At 41.2% G+C, this 15,033-nt stretch overlaps 1 protein-coding gene across 1 annotated transcript; it reads right to left on the bottom strand.

Annotated features, from left to right (window-relative positions):
• Positions 1–7,634: 7,634 nt before the first annotated feature.
• Positions 7,635–9,886, bottom strand: LOC132544373 (uncharacterized). Its single transcript, XM_060207957.1, has 2 exons — positions 9,380–9,886; positions 7,635–8,822 (listed from the first exon to the last, which is right to left on the bottom strand). Exons 1-2 carry the CDS (start codon positions 9,884–9,886, stop codon positions 7,635–7,637), a joined length of 1,695 nt encoding a protein of 564 aa, XP_060063940.1.
• Between the last annotated feature and the right edge of the window lie 5,147 nt (positions 9,887–15,033).

Here is a 15,033-nt window from a genome sequence, read left to right as displayed (position 1 = left end):
GACTTTATTTTCGTTCTTTTTTTTTTCAAAGGGAATGTAAGAATTGACCTTGACAATTAGGAAACAAACTGAAAAAGACGACATTGGAAATTAATTAGTTTTTCTTTAAGCAGATATGATACATATTAGATATTATATCGGCTCATGAAATCTTTAGGGGTCAAAGGAGGCGATGTTTTTTTGTTTTTTGTTTTTTGTTTTTTTTTTCATGATTGTTAGCATGACCTTGGGGATTTGGTATCGGTCGGTCTCATAGGAATCTAAATGAAGTACATAGTCGCAAACTTTACGATTTTTTAATCTTGATGATAAATATCATATATATCACAAATTGTTGTGTGATAAAACACAGCTTTGAGTAGGACATCAGGGGCTCAAAATTATGGTCATACGATATTGTCTACAATATATGAATTCACGAGTCATGAATTTTTATAGTATCCACTCCCACTAATATTGTTATTTGTGAAAATAATTTTGTATAAGAATGAAAAGTATTACTAAACGAAACGCATATCCTTCCGGTTTTATTGTTGTTGATACCAGGGATATACATGTGCACACTAGCAGTTTAACGTATGGAGACGTTTCATGGCTGAAGGGATCTACCTGTACAATCAGCGATATTCTACGACCACCATTAATAATGTATTTAGAAGCGACTGCTCTGAAGCGTCTTTGTGGTGCAGGCAACATTTATTTTCAGAAATCAATATTAGTGTCTGAATAGTCAATATATACTCTCAAAAATATGTAAACCTTTGAAGTGCCTCGGAGAACCTAGCATACTTACCCTGACGCCAAAGGGCTATTTTGCACTTGTACCATAATTTCGTGAAAGGTACGTGAAACAATGACTAAACTTCTAGTTGGTATTATCTTCTTCCGATTTGATGGTAGATGTAACATTTACCACCAGACTGTTAATATACTTATGGGAACTAACTGTGCCCCTCTCTTAGCTCATATATACGTGATTTTCATACGATGCTGAATCTATCGAAAATCTTATCAAAACAGACCAGAAAAGCCTAATGCCATTACTCTCACATTTACCTACACTGATGATGTATTCTGACTAGATTTTTTTACCGTATCCATCGTATATAGCCACCAGAGTTGAAAAAAGAACAAGAATCCCCTTTCACTTCAGTCGCTTACCTCGATCTTTTCCCACAACGATACCAACAGATGCAGCTTTCCACCAAACTGCATGACAAAACAGATGCTTTCAATTCCCCAATGTGAATGTTCTTTTTCTAGAAAACAACATGCGTGCTTCTGTAACCAATGGTGTTGCCTTATATGATATGATCTAAACATTCCTGGTTGATCCGTTATAAACCAAAGGCAACAAAGAAAATATCAACGTGTAAACAAAAATCTTAATTCAAACTAAAAAACGATAAAATAGGGCAAAATATGCACAACTGAAATATTTACACGGAGACTCGTGAAACCCTACAGAGAGAATAAGTCACACAAACCGGCACCAAACATATTGAATTTCATTCTTCACGCTACATATATATGTATTGCCGTTCGCGTTTCTTTAATGAAAAAAAAGTCTCATAAAAGAGTAACTATGGACTTCTTACATTTGAAAACAATGTTAGGTAGTGATAGTAGTGAAAAAATCAATTGTTTTAACAGTTCTCGTTTGAGAAGGTGACATTATTTCCGTGTGTAGTATTACAAAAGTCTCCGCTATATATGTACTGTGGTTGTCTGCTGAATAATAGAACATGAACACGTGCCGTGACAAATTATCTGGAATCGATAAACAGTCGGAATACATTTTTCACGTAGACAAGATCGCATTAATTTTATCGTGAAACATTGAAAGGTCGATTAAAAGTAAGATAACTTTTGTCTAAATGGTGTCAGGATATTTCAATGAAATAAAAATGTCATACATGTACCTTATTTCAAAATGCTTAAGTAAATTGTTTACAGTGATCGGTATATGGACCGAACTAATGCGGAACATTGATTGTCCAACAGATGGTGACAAGTTCTGTATTGTTCTGTATCAATAATTCTCGTCCCAAATAAACTAAATTATTGATATAAAATGTTGTCAACAACCCCATTGCACACGTTATTTTTTTAACCTTTTGTTATATTAGCCTGAAGCTATTCCTTTCATGACGTCAAATTCAAAGACACATTCCCACATGGTTTTTGATGAAAAGATTACCATTACATGTATCTTGTTGCAAAGTCAAAAAGTGATGGCGAGTTTAAAAGAAATATTAAAAACAGGAAGTTGTTTCATATGGACTGTGATATCTTTTACAACTTCTGCAGAATCCACCTTGCTGTTATGTTATAAATCTAATGAAAGACGGTTTTAAGTTTTCAACACAATTACAGAATCGATTGTAGTAATATTTGATGGGGTCTACATTTACATCGATATTATATCTGATAATGAAATGGAAGCCTTCCAAGTCAGAAAAAACGATAATTTGTCTATATATAGATAGTGTCGACAGCTGCTATGGCAACTCGATGACGCTTTTACAGTGTCATCACACAGAATTGCATAGCTTCGATTCGGTATCATGACCTTCCAGCCGGTCACATCATTATAACAATGAACTCAATACCGTCCCAATCAGAGGATACCAGGAACACAAGACTGGCTTGGCTTGGAGAACAGTACCGGTGAACAAACCGTATCACCAAGGCAAAGCAAAATGTTTAATGACGTTAAGTTAAGGAAAACACTTATAGAAAATATAAATTAATTAATAAATTAATAAAAGCATTAACGTTATCAATTCACTTAATTGTGTTTTCTGATATCTGTAGTTTTAAATTAGAATAAAAAGGTGTTCTGGTGACAGCCGTCTTTAGGTGTTGTAAGGTGTTCTTGTGACAGCTGTCTATGGGGATGTGTTGTAAGGTGTTCTTCTGACAGCTGTCTATCGAGGAGTGTTGTAAGGTGTTCTTGTGACAGCTGTCTATGGGGATGTGTTGTAAGGTGTTATTGTGACAGCTGTCTATGGGGATGTGTTGTAAGGTGTTATTGTGACAGCTGTCTATGGGGATGTGTTGTAAGGTGTTATTGTGACAGCTGTCTATAGGGATGTGTTGTAAGGTGTTATTGTGACAGCTGTCTATGGGGATGTGTTGTAAGGTGTTATTGTGACAGCTGTCTATAGGGATGTGTTGTAAGGTGTTCTTCAGTCAGCTGTCTATAGGGATGTGTTGTAAGGTGTTCTTCAGTCAGCTGTCTATCGCGGGGTGTTGTAAGGTGTTCTTGTGACAGCTGTCTATAGGGATGTGTTGTAAGGTGTTCTTGTGACAGCTGTCTATAGGGATGTGTTGTAAGGTGTTCTTGTGACAGCTGTCTATAGGGATGTGTTGTAAGGTGTTCTTCTGACAGCTGTCTATCGAGGAGTGTTGTAAGGTGTTCTTGTGACAGCTGTCTATGGGGATGTGTTGTAAGGTGTTATTGTGACAGCTGTCTATGGGGATGTGTTGTAAGGTGTTATTGTGACAGCTGTCTATAGGGATGTGTTGTAAGGTGTTCTTCAGTCAGCTGTCTATAGGGATGTGTTGTAAGGTGTTCTTCAGTCAGCTGTCTATCGCGGGGTGTTGTAAGGTGTTCTTGTGACAGCTGTCTATAGGGATGTGTTGTAAGGTGTTCTTGTGACAGCTGTCTATAGGAATGTGTTGTAAGGTGTTCTTGTGACAGCTGTCTATGGGGATGTGTTGTAAGGTGTTATTATGACACCTGTCTATAGGGATGTGTTGTAAGGTGTTATTGTGACTGCTGCCTATAGGAATGTGTTGTAAGGTGTTCTTGTGACAGCTGTCTATGGGGATGTGTTGTAAGGTGTTATTGTGACTGCTGCCTATAGGGGTGTGTTGTAAGGTGTTATTGTGACAGCTGTCTATAGGGATGTGTTGTAAGGTGTTATTGTGTCTGATGCCTATAGGGATGTGTTGTAAGGTGTTATTGTGACTGCTGCCTATAGGGGTGTGTTGTAAGGTGTTATTGTGACAGCTGTCTATAGGGATGTGTTGTAAGGTGTTATTGTGTCTGATGCCTATAGGGGTGTGATGTAAGGTGTTATTGTGACTGCTGCCTATGGGGATGTGTTGTAAGGTGTTATTGTGACAGCTGTCTATAGGGATGTGTTGTAAGGTGTTATTGTGACAGCTGTCTATAGGGATGTGTTGTAAGGTGTTCTTCAGTCAGCTGTCTATAGGGATGTGTTGTAAGGTGTTCTTCAGTCAGCTGTCTATCGAGGAGTGTTGTAAGGTGTTCTTGTGACAGCTGTCTATAGGAATGTGTTGTAAGGTGTTCTTGTGACAGCTGTCTATAGGGATGTGTTGTAAGGTGTTCTTCAGTCAGCTGTCTATCGCGGGGTGTTGTAAGGTGTTCTTGTGACAGCTGTCTATAGGAATGTGTTGTAAGGTGTTATTGTGAATACTGTCTATGGGGATGTGTTGTAAGGTGTTATTGTGACTGCTGTCTATAGGGATGTGTTGTAAGGTGTTCTTCAGTCAGCTGTCTATCGCGGGGTGTTGTAAGGTGTTCTTGTGACAGCTGTCTATAGGAATGTGTTGTTAGGTGTTATTGTGACAGCTGTCTATGGGGATGTGTTGTAAGGTGTTATTGTGACAGCTATCTATAGGGATGTGTTGTAAGGTGTTCTTCTGACAGCTGTCTATAGGGATGGGTTGTAAGGTGTTCTTCTGACAGCTGTCTTTTGGGATGTGTTGTGAGGTGTTCTTGTGACAGCCGTCTTAAGGGATGTGTTCTAATGTGTTTTTCTGACACCTGTCTATCGCGGAATGTTGTAAGGTGTTCTTCTGACATCTGTCTATCGCGGAGTGTTGTAAGGTGTTCTTCTGACAGCTGTCTATAGGGATGTGTTGTCTACCGCGGAAGCGGAAATCATACCATAGGCAGGACTATGGATTAGGGAAGCAGGACTTTTTCTCTCTAGAAATGGTAAAATCATAAATAATATATCGATAGCACAGATATGCATAGACACATTTAATCACATCAACATAGTGATCCCAAAGTAATGTGTTTTGTTTAACACTCAACACGGTCTCCAGAACAGAAGTTAGACAAACGACCCTGATATCGCCAAACTTCGAAGTTTAGAGAAACGTAGTTGTTCCTGTTGTGTTTTTCGAAGTGAAGAGGTAAGTGACTGATGCAGAATGATAAGCAAAGATATGTAAAGATATTTAGTAGCTAAATTAGCTAGCTAGCTCACAGGGACAATCTTATGTTTCAAAACTTATAACTTATATTCAAGAAATCCCAGTTAACTACTAGGTATTAGTACAAAGGAAAGGTTCTATAAATTCAATTATCTGTTGGGTTTTTTTTTTTTTTTTTGTTTTGTTTTTTTTTTTAAATAAATTGTTGTAGACTTTCCGTTCATCAGAATGTCAGATGCCTTCGAATACCAGACTGCTAAGAAAACTCAGAGTGATGTCAATTAATCATTTCAGTGAATCAGATATGTTTCCCCTATGATTAGATAGTAACCTAGCATTGCCTGACTCATTCCAATGATATGTAACCTTGAAGTATTTTAATAGTCGTGAATTACAATTTACTTTGTCACATTAAACTTATGAACATTTTTTGTCTCGCTGTTTCTTATTCATTTAAATTTAAGCCCTAAACCCGTGTGAAAGATTTGAGTGTAACATTTCGATGACAACACTGTCAAATTCATCAGAAAAATTACCACCGAGTGTATTTAATTCGGAAGTTTTGTTTCGTTGGTATGAAATAGAATTGCGCATTGACATTTCAGTCGTTGAAAAAAGTGATGCTGCTTCCAGACAGATTTCACAAAACAACGTGTCTAGTGTTTCTTCGGGAATTATTTAAGTTTTCGTGTCATGAAGTTGATTGATGCGATTTTCAGAAAAGAATATCCATAGAAATAATAAATGGAGTTCATTAAGTGACAACATTGTGTTTGTAACGGATTCTACATTTGTAACCTGGACTGTCAGATCGATGTCTACTGAAGCAGACGAAATTGACTAATGTAATCATACCCTGAGGATGTGACACATCTGAGGGTAAGGGTTGAAAAAACCTCCACGGTACAAGTGTCTGAATGGCGCATGAATATCACTTTTTACGTTTTTGACGTCACCGTTTGCATGTAAATCCTTACACAACATGATATAGATCGTAAAATAATCAATCATATTTATTAATTAATCATGTACAATATAGTATTCCATGAATCATATATCAATGAAATGGATCAACATATGCGATATATACCACATTCATCAACATTGTTGTGCTCGAATATTTGTAGAAGGCTTGCGCACTGACAAGTTAACTCGTCAGAGTTTTGTCAAACTTTAATGGCGGTAAAACTCGACAAAAAACCGGAAAAATATCAACAATGTCTAACACACAAAATAGAAACCGGTCCGGAATCACGGCCGCAAAACACCATCCCCCTCTAGGTTCTATTAGCTCCCGCTAAAGGTCAAGTCAAATAGGTTCCTTATATTTCCGTCCAAACCGAGAAGTTCGTCCATCCTGTTCTGGCTGTTGTGAGGAAGTCCCAGCTGGCAGGAATGCCCTCGGATCAGAGCACGATACGTCGCCCTCAGTGGACGACAGATATGATGGGGGGAACTGCTGCCCAACAGGGATTACTTCCCTGCCTGTCATTGTTTCCTTTACATCAGGGGAAGGGTGGTCTTCCTCAACAATTGTAGGAAGGACATAGGTGTGAAGGGTATGTTTCAACTTGGTGACCCAGGCTGGGACGACATCCGATAAGTAGCGCTTCAAACGATCGTGGTGAAGAACAGACACCTTCTTGCGGTCACTTACCTCATACACGACAGGGCCATACTTTTTGGTTATCACAAAAGGACCTTTCCAAACAGGCTGAAGCTTTGGGGACTGACCCACTGTTCTTGACTGGTTCTTTACGTATACCAGGTCTCCAAGTTCATACTCCCTTTCCCTAGCGCGTAAATCGTATAATCTTTCCTGGTGGACCTGGGAAGCCTTCAAAGTCTTTCTTGCTGCCTGCTCAGTTAGGTGTATTCCCTCTAACAACCTATCAAGATAGGTGGGGGATCGTAAGGATCCCGCAAGGTCTTAAGTTCCCTGTAAATCAGGTCAGAAGGGGCATGGACCTCTCTGCCCAGCATAAGGCGATTTGGTGTAAACCCAGTAGCAGGATGTGGTGTACTTCTGTACGCTGATAAGAGAAGCGGTATGTTTTCGTCCCAATGTGCCTGCCCATGGTCTAGATAGCACCTTATCATCTAAAGCAATGTGCGATTGAATCGCTCAACCTGTCCATTGGAAGAAAGGTGGTACGGGGTTGTCCTGGTCTGTGCTACTCCAAGAAGTCGGCATACCTCCCTAAACAAAGAGCTTTGGAAGTTCCTGCCTTGGTCGGTATGGATCTCCAGAGGTGCCCCATATCTAGATATGAACTCCATTACCAATTTTCTTGCAGTCGTCTCGCTGTCGTGTTGCCCGATGGGGTAAGCCTCTGGTCTATAATGACAAGTATATACTTGTTCCCAGCATCACTGGTTGGAAAAGGGCCAACGATATCCAGCTGTAATCTATCCATAGGTGCCCCACTGATGTAGGTCTAGAGAGATGCTCTCATTGTCTTTGTGTTCTTTTTCTCTGAGGCACAGGCATGACATTTTCTGACAAATATGGCCACATCTGTTGACATGCTGTGCCAGTGAAAGCTTTTCTTCACTCGCTCAAGGGTTCTCTTCTCCCCTTGGTGACCTGAGAATATGGCCCCATGACAGGCCTGTATGACTTCCTTCCTTAGTTGGAACGGTATCAGGATTCGCACTGACTCCTGTCCAGCATACTCCCATTGGTAGTAGAGGACATCCTGTACCAGTTTGAGTTGTGGGAGGGTAAGCAAGTATTTCCGCAGGGCGGGACTACTGGCCTGGGCCTCCTCCTCGGCCATTGTCTCTCCATTGCATACTATGGCATGCAAAGTTTTTAGATCCTCATCTTGCATTTGCTCTTCATGGAGCTCTTTTGGACTTTTCGTCTGCAGCCAATTACACTCAGAAACATCACATTTGATGTTGTCGTTCTCCGATTCTTTCATACAATCCTTAACAGGTACCTTTGTGGACCGAACAGCTATAGGCACAACATCATCAACGTCTTCCTCAAATCTCTCCCATGCGGTCTGCAAGTTTGCACAGAACATACATCCCCCGCAAGGAAGTGTCCCAATCGTCGCGCCAGCGAAATAACAAGGGCAGGAGACATCATCGGGGATCCGTGACAAAGCATCCGCATTAACATGCATCTTTCCAGCACGGTGCTCAATGTCAAAGGAGTATTGACTAATCACCTCCAGCCATCTTGCTAGTTGTCCTTGTGGTGATTTGAAGCGGAAAAGCCAAGACAGGCTGCTATGATCTGTTCGCAGTGACAACCTATGGCCGAGAATGTAGTGTTTGAAATGTGTACAGAAAGCTACAACTGAAAGAAGTTTCCGTCGTGTCACACAGTATTTTTCTTGGGCGAGAGTCAATCTTCTGCTTGCATAGGCCACAACCTTCTCCTCTCCGTTCTTGATTTGCGAAAGGACGGCACCTATACTCCGGTTTGATGCATCCGTGTCCAGAACAAACCTGCAGTTGTCAAGTGGATAAGCCAGAACTGGAGAGGCGGTGATTGACTTCTTTAGTGCCTCAAACGCCTCGGTTTGCCGATCTCCCCATTCAAATTTAGCATCTTTCTTTGTCAGATCGTGTAATGGTAGAGCAATCTCGGCATAACCCCTAACAAACCGCCTCTAATAATTGGTAAGACCAAAGAAAGACTGAAGCTCCTTAGATTTACCTGGAACTGGCCACTTAAGGACATCTTCCACCAACTTTGGATTAGTCGAAATTCCACTGCCGTCAATGACATGACCTAGGAACAGTACCTTCTCCTTGAATAGGCAGCACTTTTTCGCTTTGAGTTTTAGACCATGTTCACGTATCCTAGTAAAAACCTGGCGTAGATGCTGCACATGTTCCTCAAAGGATCTAGAGGCCACTATCACATCGTCCAAATAGATCAGGAGAACTGACCACTGGAGTCCTCGAAGGACTAGCTCGCTGGAAAGTGGAAGGAGAGTTCGACAAGCCAAAAGGCATCCTGGTGTACTCAAAGAGTCCTTGTTTTGTTACGAATGCAGTTTTTGACCTATCCCTTTCATCAACTTCAATTTGGTGGTAGCCACTCATCAGATCTATGGTCGAAAATATTGTTGCGCCACTTAAGGTGTCAAGACACTCTTCAATTTTTGGAAGTGGATAGTCGTCCTTTACACTGACTTCATTAACCTTTTGGTAATCAACGCACCATCGCACTCCACCGTCTTTTTTCCGAACTAACACTACTGGTGATGCCCACTCGGAACTTGACAACTCCAGTTTCCATCAGTTTTTGAAGGTGGGCATCTTCTTCGCCTTGGAATCCTAATGGAGTTCTCCTGGCTGGCTGGCGTATTGGCTTTGCTTCAACGGTGTGAATTCGATGTTTTACACCGCTGAAAGTGTCCAAGTCGTAGTCGTCCTTTGCAAAGATATCAGGGAACTTCTTTAGAAGCATACAGAGTCTCTGTCTCTGAGGATTTGTCAGGCCATTCGAGGATTCTGAGAAAAGGTCCTGCAAGTGTAAAGGAACACATATATCCACACCTACAGAGTTTTGTAAATGTTTTGTTTCTGCAGGAGGGAAAACTTCCTCTGCATTGTTGAACTTCTGGTCAACATCTACCTCCTCAATTTTTCCTAGGAAGGTGCCCTCCGAGAGTTTGATCTCGCAGTCCTTCAGATTAAGGACTCTCACAGGAACAGTTTGGTTCATACAGACAAGACATGATCCAACTTGCAACCCGCTCTGATGATTAATGTCTCTAATATTGCCTGGGAAGGTGGAGAGGGATTTTCTAACGACCCACTATCACTTTCTGACTTCCTGGCGGAATCACCACGCTAGCATCAACTCGCACTACACTTCTAGCAATATCAGTATCAGCCATTTGGGAGAAACCTGGAATTAACTTCCCACTGACTTCAATGTTTTTCTCTCCTGTATGGATGACTGCATGTACCTGGAGCAGGTTAATACCAACTAGCATGTTATCCCTAATAGGGGCTATCACCACTGGTAATTTCTTCACTTCCTCACCAAGTTGGAGAGTCGCAGTGACTATTCCTACCCCAGTCATCTGTGCCCCGTCTTCCGCTGTTAATAACTTTATTTCCTTTCCCGGTTTCTCATACTTGAGTCCAACCTCTTTCGCCCACCTGTCAGAGATAACTGTTGCGTCCGCTCCCGTGTCGATGACAGCTTCAGTAGGTTCCCCATTGACAATTATCGGAACAACAATGCTTTTCCCCGTTCTGCTGGCCCTGGTAATCATTAAGTGATGTAGCTGAGAATGTGGTCTGCTGGGAGGTGTAGGCGATCTGGACCTACCAGAGCTATAATCTCTCTGAAAGTGACCCTTACCATCACACCGGTAACATTCCTTCCTTAGTAGCCGACTGGCGTTCCTTCATAGTTTGATCGAATCTTGATCGACACTCCAGCGAGCTGTTTTTAATCAGATCCTGAAGTTGTTTCATTCTCGCCTCAAGTCCATCCCGGCTGGCAGCAGTTGGCGGAATTTGAACACGCTGTGCATTCAACACCCCTTCATCATCTGTATCCGCACTACAAGCCCCATCTGTCCATGAAACTCTGCGGGCTCTGTCTCGTAGTTCTTTTTCTCTCCCCAGGGTGGCTTTGAAGTTGTGCTCCTGTGAAGTTACCATTTCTTTTGTCTGATTGAGCGTTTTGGGGTTCTTGTTCAAAACGTCGTATGCTATTCGTGAGGTCTTGTATCCCTTAAGAAAGGCTTCTGCAGCTAATTGGTCCTGTAAGTTTAAATCTACCCCCGGATAAGCCAAAGTAACTAGGCGTCTAACTTCCTCTCCAAATTCATCGTTGCTCAAGCTATGTTGCCGTATTTCGTGCAGCTTTGGAGGGTCCCTCCGTCCAAACCGCTGGACAAGACTTTGCCTCAGGTTCTTGTACTCTTTTCTCATGTTTTCTGGCAGTGAGCAGACATACCACATGGCCCTCCCCTTGAGCCATTCATACAGCCTATCAACCCTCTCACTATCTGATCAGTGATACCGAACAATGAAAGTCTCCACATCTTCCTTTCCTTCAAACACCGGGAGTTTTGTCTGAGGGCTTTTCCCTGGGCCCCTGTCGAGGCGTTCTGAAACTTGCCTTCCGGACGAGGGTGTACTAGAGAGCGAGTTGTTCAGTCCACTGAGTTGGGAATGATTTAGGCTTGAATATGAGTGTTCTCTCTCGCAGTTCCTCATCAAAGCCGCCATAGGACCTTTGATCCCGTGTGGTTTTCAATCCATCTTGTTGCTCGTCTGAAACAAAGGCCTCTGGGCTAATGGTGGTGCTTGCTGAGACAGGGCGCTCCTGATCTCTTGGCGCGCCTCCTGCATGAAAAACCTCATCATTTCATTATGTTCCGCGAGGTGTTTTCTTTTTTCCTCATCAAACTCTTTCATAACCTCACTAAATATTCCTATTTGTGTTTCGCGTTGTTCATCAAAACTCTTCATTATGACAAGAAGCATGTCATTTGCCACCTTGGGATCAAATGACGCCGTGTCATCCTGACCCCCCAGCTGTTCCTCTGGAGGCTGATCACCAAGATGTTCCATGCTAGTCCACTTTAGCTTGTTCGAAAACTAAAAGTTCCTGTTTGTCAACTTCCACTTCTAGCACTTCCACTTAGTAGTTCTCCGGGGTGTGGACCATCATCTAGTAAGTCTATGAAATAGCGCTCTTTCCCTTCCTTTCTGCAGTCACGCAGGTCAGCATTAAATTTGAGTGTTGTTGTTCCGAGTTCAGTATTGAGACTTTCAATTTTAGAATTCAAGAGCGGTACCTGTCTAGCAAACTTCCTCATCTGATTCGAGAAATCCATATGGAGATTTATGACCTTTAATGTCGTTGTAGAGAATCACAGAGTAAGCTGGTACCCCTATAAACTGAATTTTGCATCCCCGTTTAACTGTGTACTCTCTTGCACATTTGTAATTGTTTATGATTTTGTTCACAGTACTAACACAACTCCCGGCAATGTCTATGAATTTACCTTGCTTTGTTGTGATATTACAGGTTCCACCCCAGAAATAAACATAAACAGGTTTACCAAATTTCCTCTTTAGTATGGGGATTTGATGAATTGGCACCAGCTCTACGAGAAAACTGTATGGGCAGTTTTGAATTATCCTCCCTACACACAGCTGCTTGTCGTTTTCCTTTGCTGTCAGACACTAGCAGGGGCAGGTAATATGATTCCTGATGCGGTACTGTCACATTGTGTGAGTATATGTAGTCTACAAGATCTTTTTCTGACCGCTGAAAGAGAAAAGTTGACCGTTCGCTGTGAACGATTCGTTTAACAAACCGGTGTTCGTAGTGAATGCCGACAGTACTGTTGCCAAAACAATATAAATGTAAGACGAAAGTACATGTAGTTCAAAACATGCCTCATAAAAACAAAATGCACGAAAACTGCCTAAATTGCGTGAATTTAATATGTCGACATGCTTTGGAGTTAAACGTGAATAACTCTCACCTAATTATAATCTAAAATAAGGAGAATGAGACAAGGAGCATTCGTTATGTGACACTACACTAGCTTACACGTACACTATACCTGTAGCAGAATACTGTCCACTCTGAGGTATGAGTTGCAGTACATTATTACACAAACAGAATCGGGCTTTTGACTCCCTCCTGGGCGTATAACCAAATCCCACTTCTGACACCACTTGTTGTGCTCGAATATTTGTAGAAGGCTTGCGCAATGACAAGTTAACTCGGAATCACAGCCGCATCACAATATAAACAAACAGTCAATAGCTAGCAGACGATGTTTATTTACAATCCAGAAGTAGTTCCGGTCGAACTTCCGGTTTAGCACGTGCTAATCGGCACAAGGCTATCTCTCCAAGGGGGTGACAGTTGTTGCTTTTTAGACTTTTTGGAAGTGCCTATAACCTCCTTAAAACATTTAGTGATAGCTTTTGAAATTTTATCAGATGCATCGCCACTTACATATTTTGGATTGTAATATATGACCTTGTTTCAGAAGCTTTCCATAAAAGTCTTCTCATCTGGTGTACTCCTGTCTACCGTTGCAAGTTCATTCAAGATGAGTAAAAAAGTCAACGCGTGATTATTCCCACGCGGCGACGTAAGTTTGTTTACTGTTTTATATCGCTCTAGCAACTTCATTTCTCAATCGATTTTGATCAATTTAACTTCACGTATTGGTCAAGTATCATGATACCTTAACGAATTTGTGTTTCAGTATACCAGAGTCAACGTTAATGTCATCGTTACTCTTTATAGAAATTCTTTGTCGTCGCTCTAGCAACTTCATTTCAATGGATTTTGATCAACTTATTTGTCAAGTATCATAACAGTTGGTATTTCCGGTTGTCATGGTCAATGGCAAGGTCACCGTTACGATATATAGACACGATAATATTAGAGGATGGTATTGCTATTGTGTGATTTTACTAGACACTGTTAGATGCAACAAGTGTTCTTTAACAATAGGAGAGAGGCAATTTGTATCGTTTGTCACACCTTGTTTGCCTCTGGTTGAGGTCAAATGGTTCTTAACCTTTCCTTGAAGTCCGCTACCTGCGAAACTGTTTTGGAATATTCAAGAACAGAAATTCTCTCTACAATGCACCAGTCTTCAATAAATTATTTGGTTGAAATACCTGTGACAAAGCTGAGGTACCACCTGCCCGTACACTTCTCTGTGCAGTGTTGCTCTGCAACGGTAGTATACTGAGCCATAAATACTATGTGCGGTAAGACGGCAATAAATAAGATGAAACCCTCGAGAAGAAATGCTTTGTGTTAATATACCATCCAGGTTTCATTGATCGTATTAATATCCCTATTGTCCTGTTAATAATAATAATAAACTTTATTTATTTTATAACAATTGCGCAGCAAGCTCTTTTAACTTATATTAATCAATCTTGTTGGCTCGGATGGAAGCGCGGGAGGGGTCTTAGAGGGGGGAAACGGGAGTACCAGGGGAGAACCCACGTGGTCGGGCGAGTGATACTACACCTTTTCACATCCATTACGGGAATCGAACCCCGGACAGTTAGGTGAAAAGCGAGTGCGTTATCACTGCGCCACCCGACCATCCTGTTATCCTGTTAAGTAATCACTTGTCGATTTGATAGTATGCGCACGCATAGTAACTGTGTATTTCTAAACATACAGATAAGCAGACTTTAACTATGTTTCAGTGGAAGTCCTTACAACCTGATCAACTAGGTTCAATACAATCAGAAAACTGGTTGGGGACGTGTATCTTCCATATCAACTCTGATCTTTCCTTCCTGTATCAGGAGATCACCTAACACCACGTAGATTAATTCAAGGACATAACTTTCCTCATCCTACACTAAGAAAAGCGATATCATTAATTATAAACCCGACAAACAGAGATTCCACCACTTATCAGGTACTTCCAAAACAAGAAGGGTAAAGAGAATAAAGATTTTACATACATTTATAACCATAAACAAAATTAGCTTAATTCACAAATCTAACATTTGGTCCGTCAGGATTTTCTCTGTGTTCTCGTTTAATCTAATTGTACTTGACTGTACACACACACAATTAAAGGTTCCTGTAGCACCACGGCATCGAACAGTATGCTTTTAACGTCATTACAATATGATTGAAGTTTTATTGGATTTTTTTTTTAAATGAAGTTCCGGACTAATCAAATCATGGCTTTACAAGGGATACTGACTTTCTTCAGCCTTATCCTCAAAAGTAGGCACTCTGTTCTCCTACCAGACATCTGTCAGACAAGGCCTTTTTCTGCAGCCTCCTGAAGCTTACGTGTAACCGGTAGCAAACTTTTTCCCTTCAGACGATGTCTTTCC

Source organism: Ylistrum balloti, unplaced genomic scaffold, assembly GCF_031769215.1.
Source record: "Ylistrum balloti isolate Yb309-2 unplaced genomic scaffold, AGI_CSIRO_Ybal_v1 Utg369794, whole genome shotgun sequence".
In the NCBI taxonomy this organism is placed as follows: domain Eukaryota; kingdom Metazoa; phylum Mollusca; class Bivalvia; order Pectinida; family Pectinidae; genus Ylistrum; species Ylistrum balloti.
The sequence above is the reverse complement of the archived record's forward strand: the minus strand, read 5'-3'. Positions and strand labels throughout refer to the sequence as shown.

Coding starts and splice junctions, on each gene's coding strand:
- LOC132544373 (XM_060207957.1), bottom strand. CDS start 9,886: ATGAACCAAACTGTTCCTGTGAGAGTCCTTAATCTGAAGGACTGCGAG. Junction 8,823..9,379: donor AAAGACGGTGGAGTGCGATG/GTGCGTTGATTA, acceptor ACCAATTATTAG/AGGCGGTTTGTTAGGGGTTA.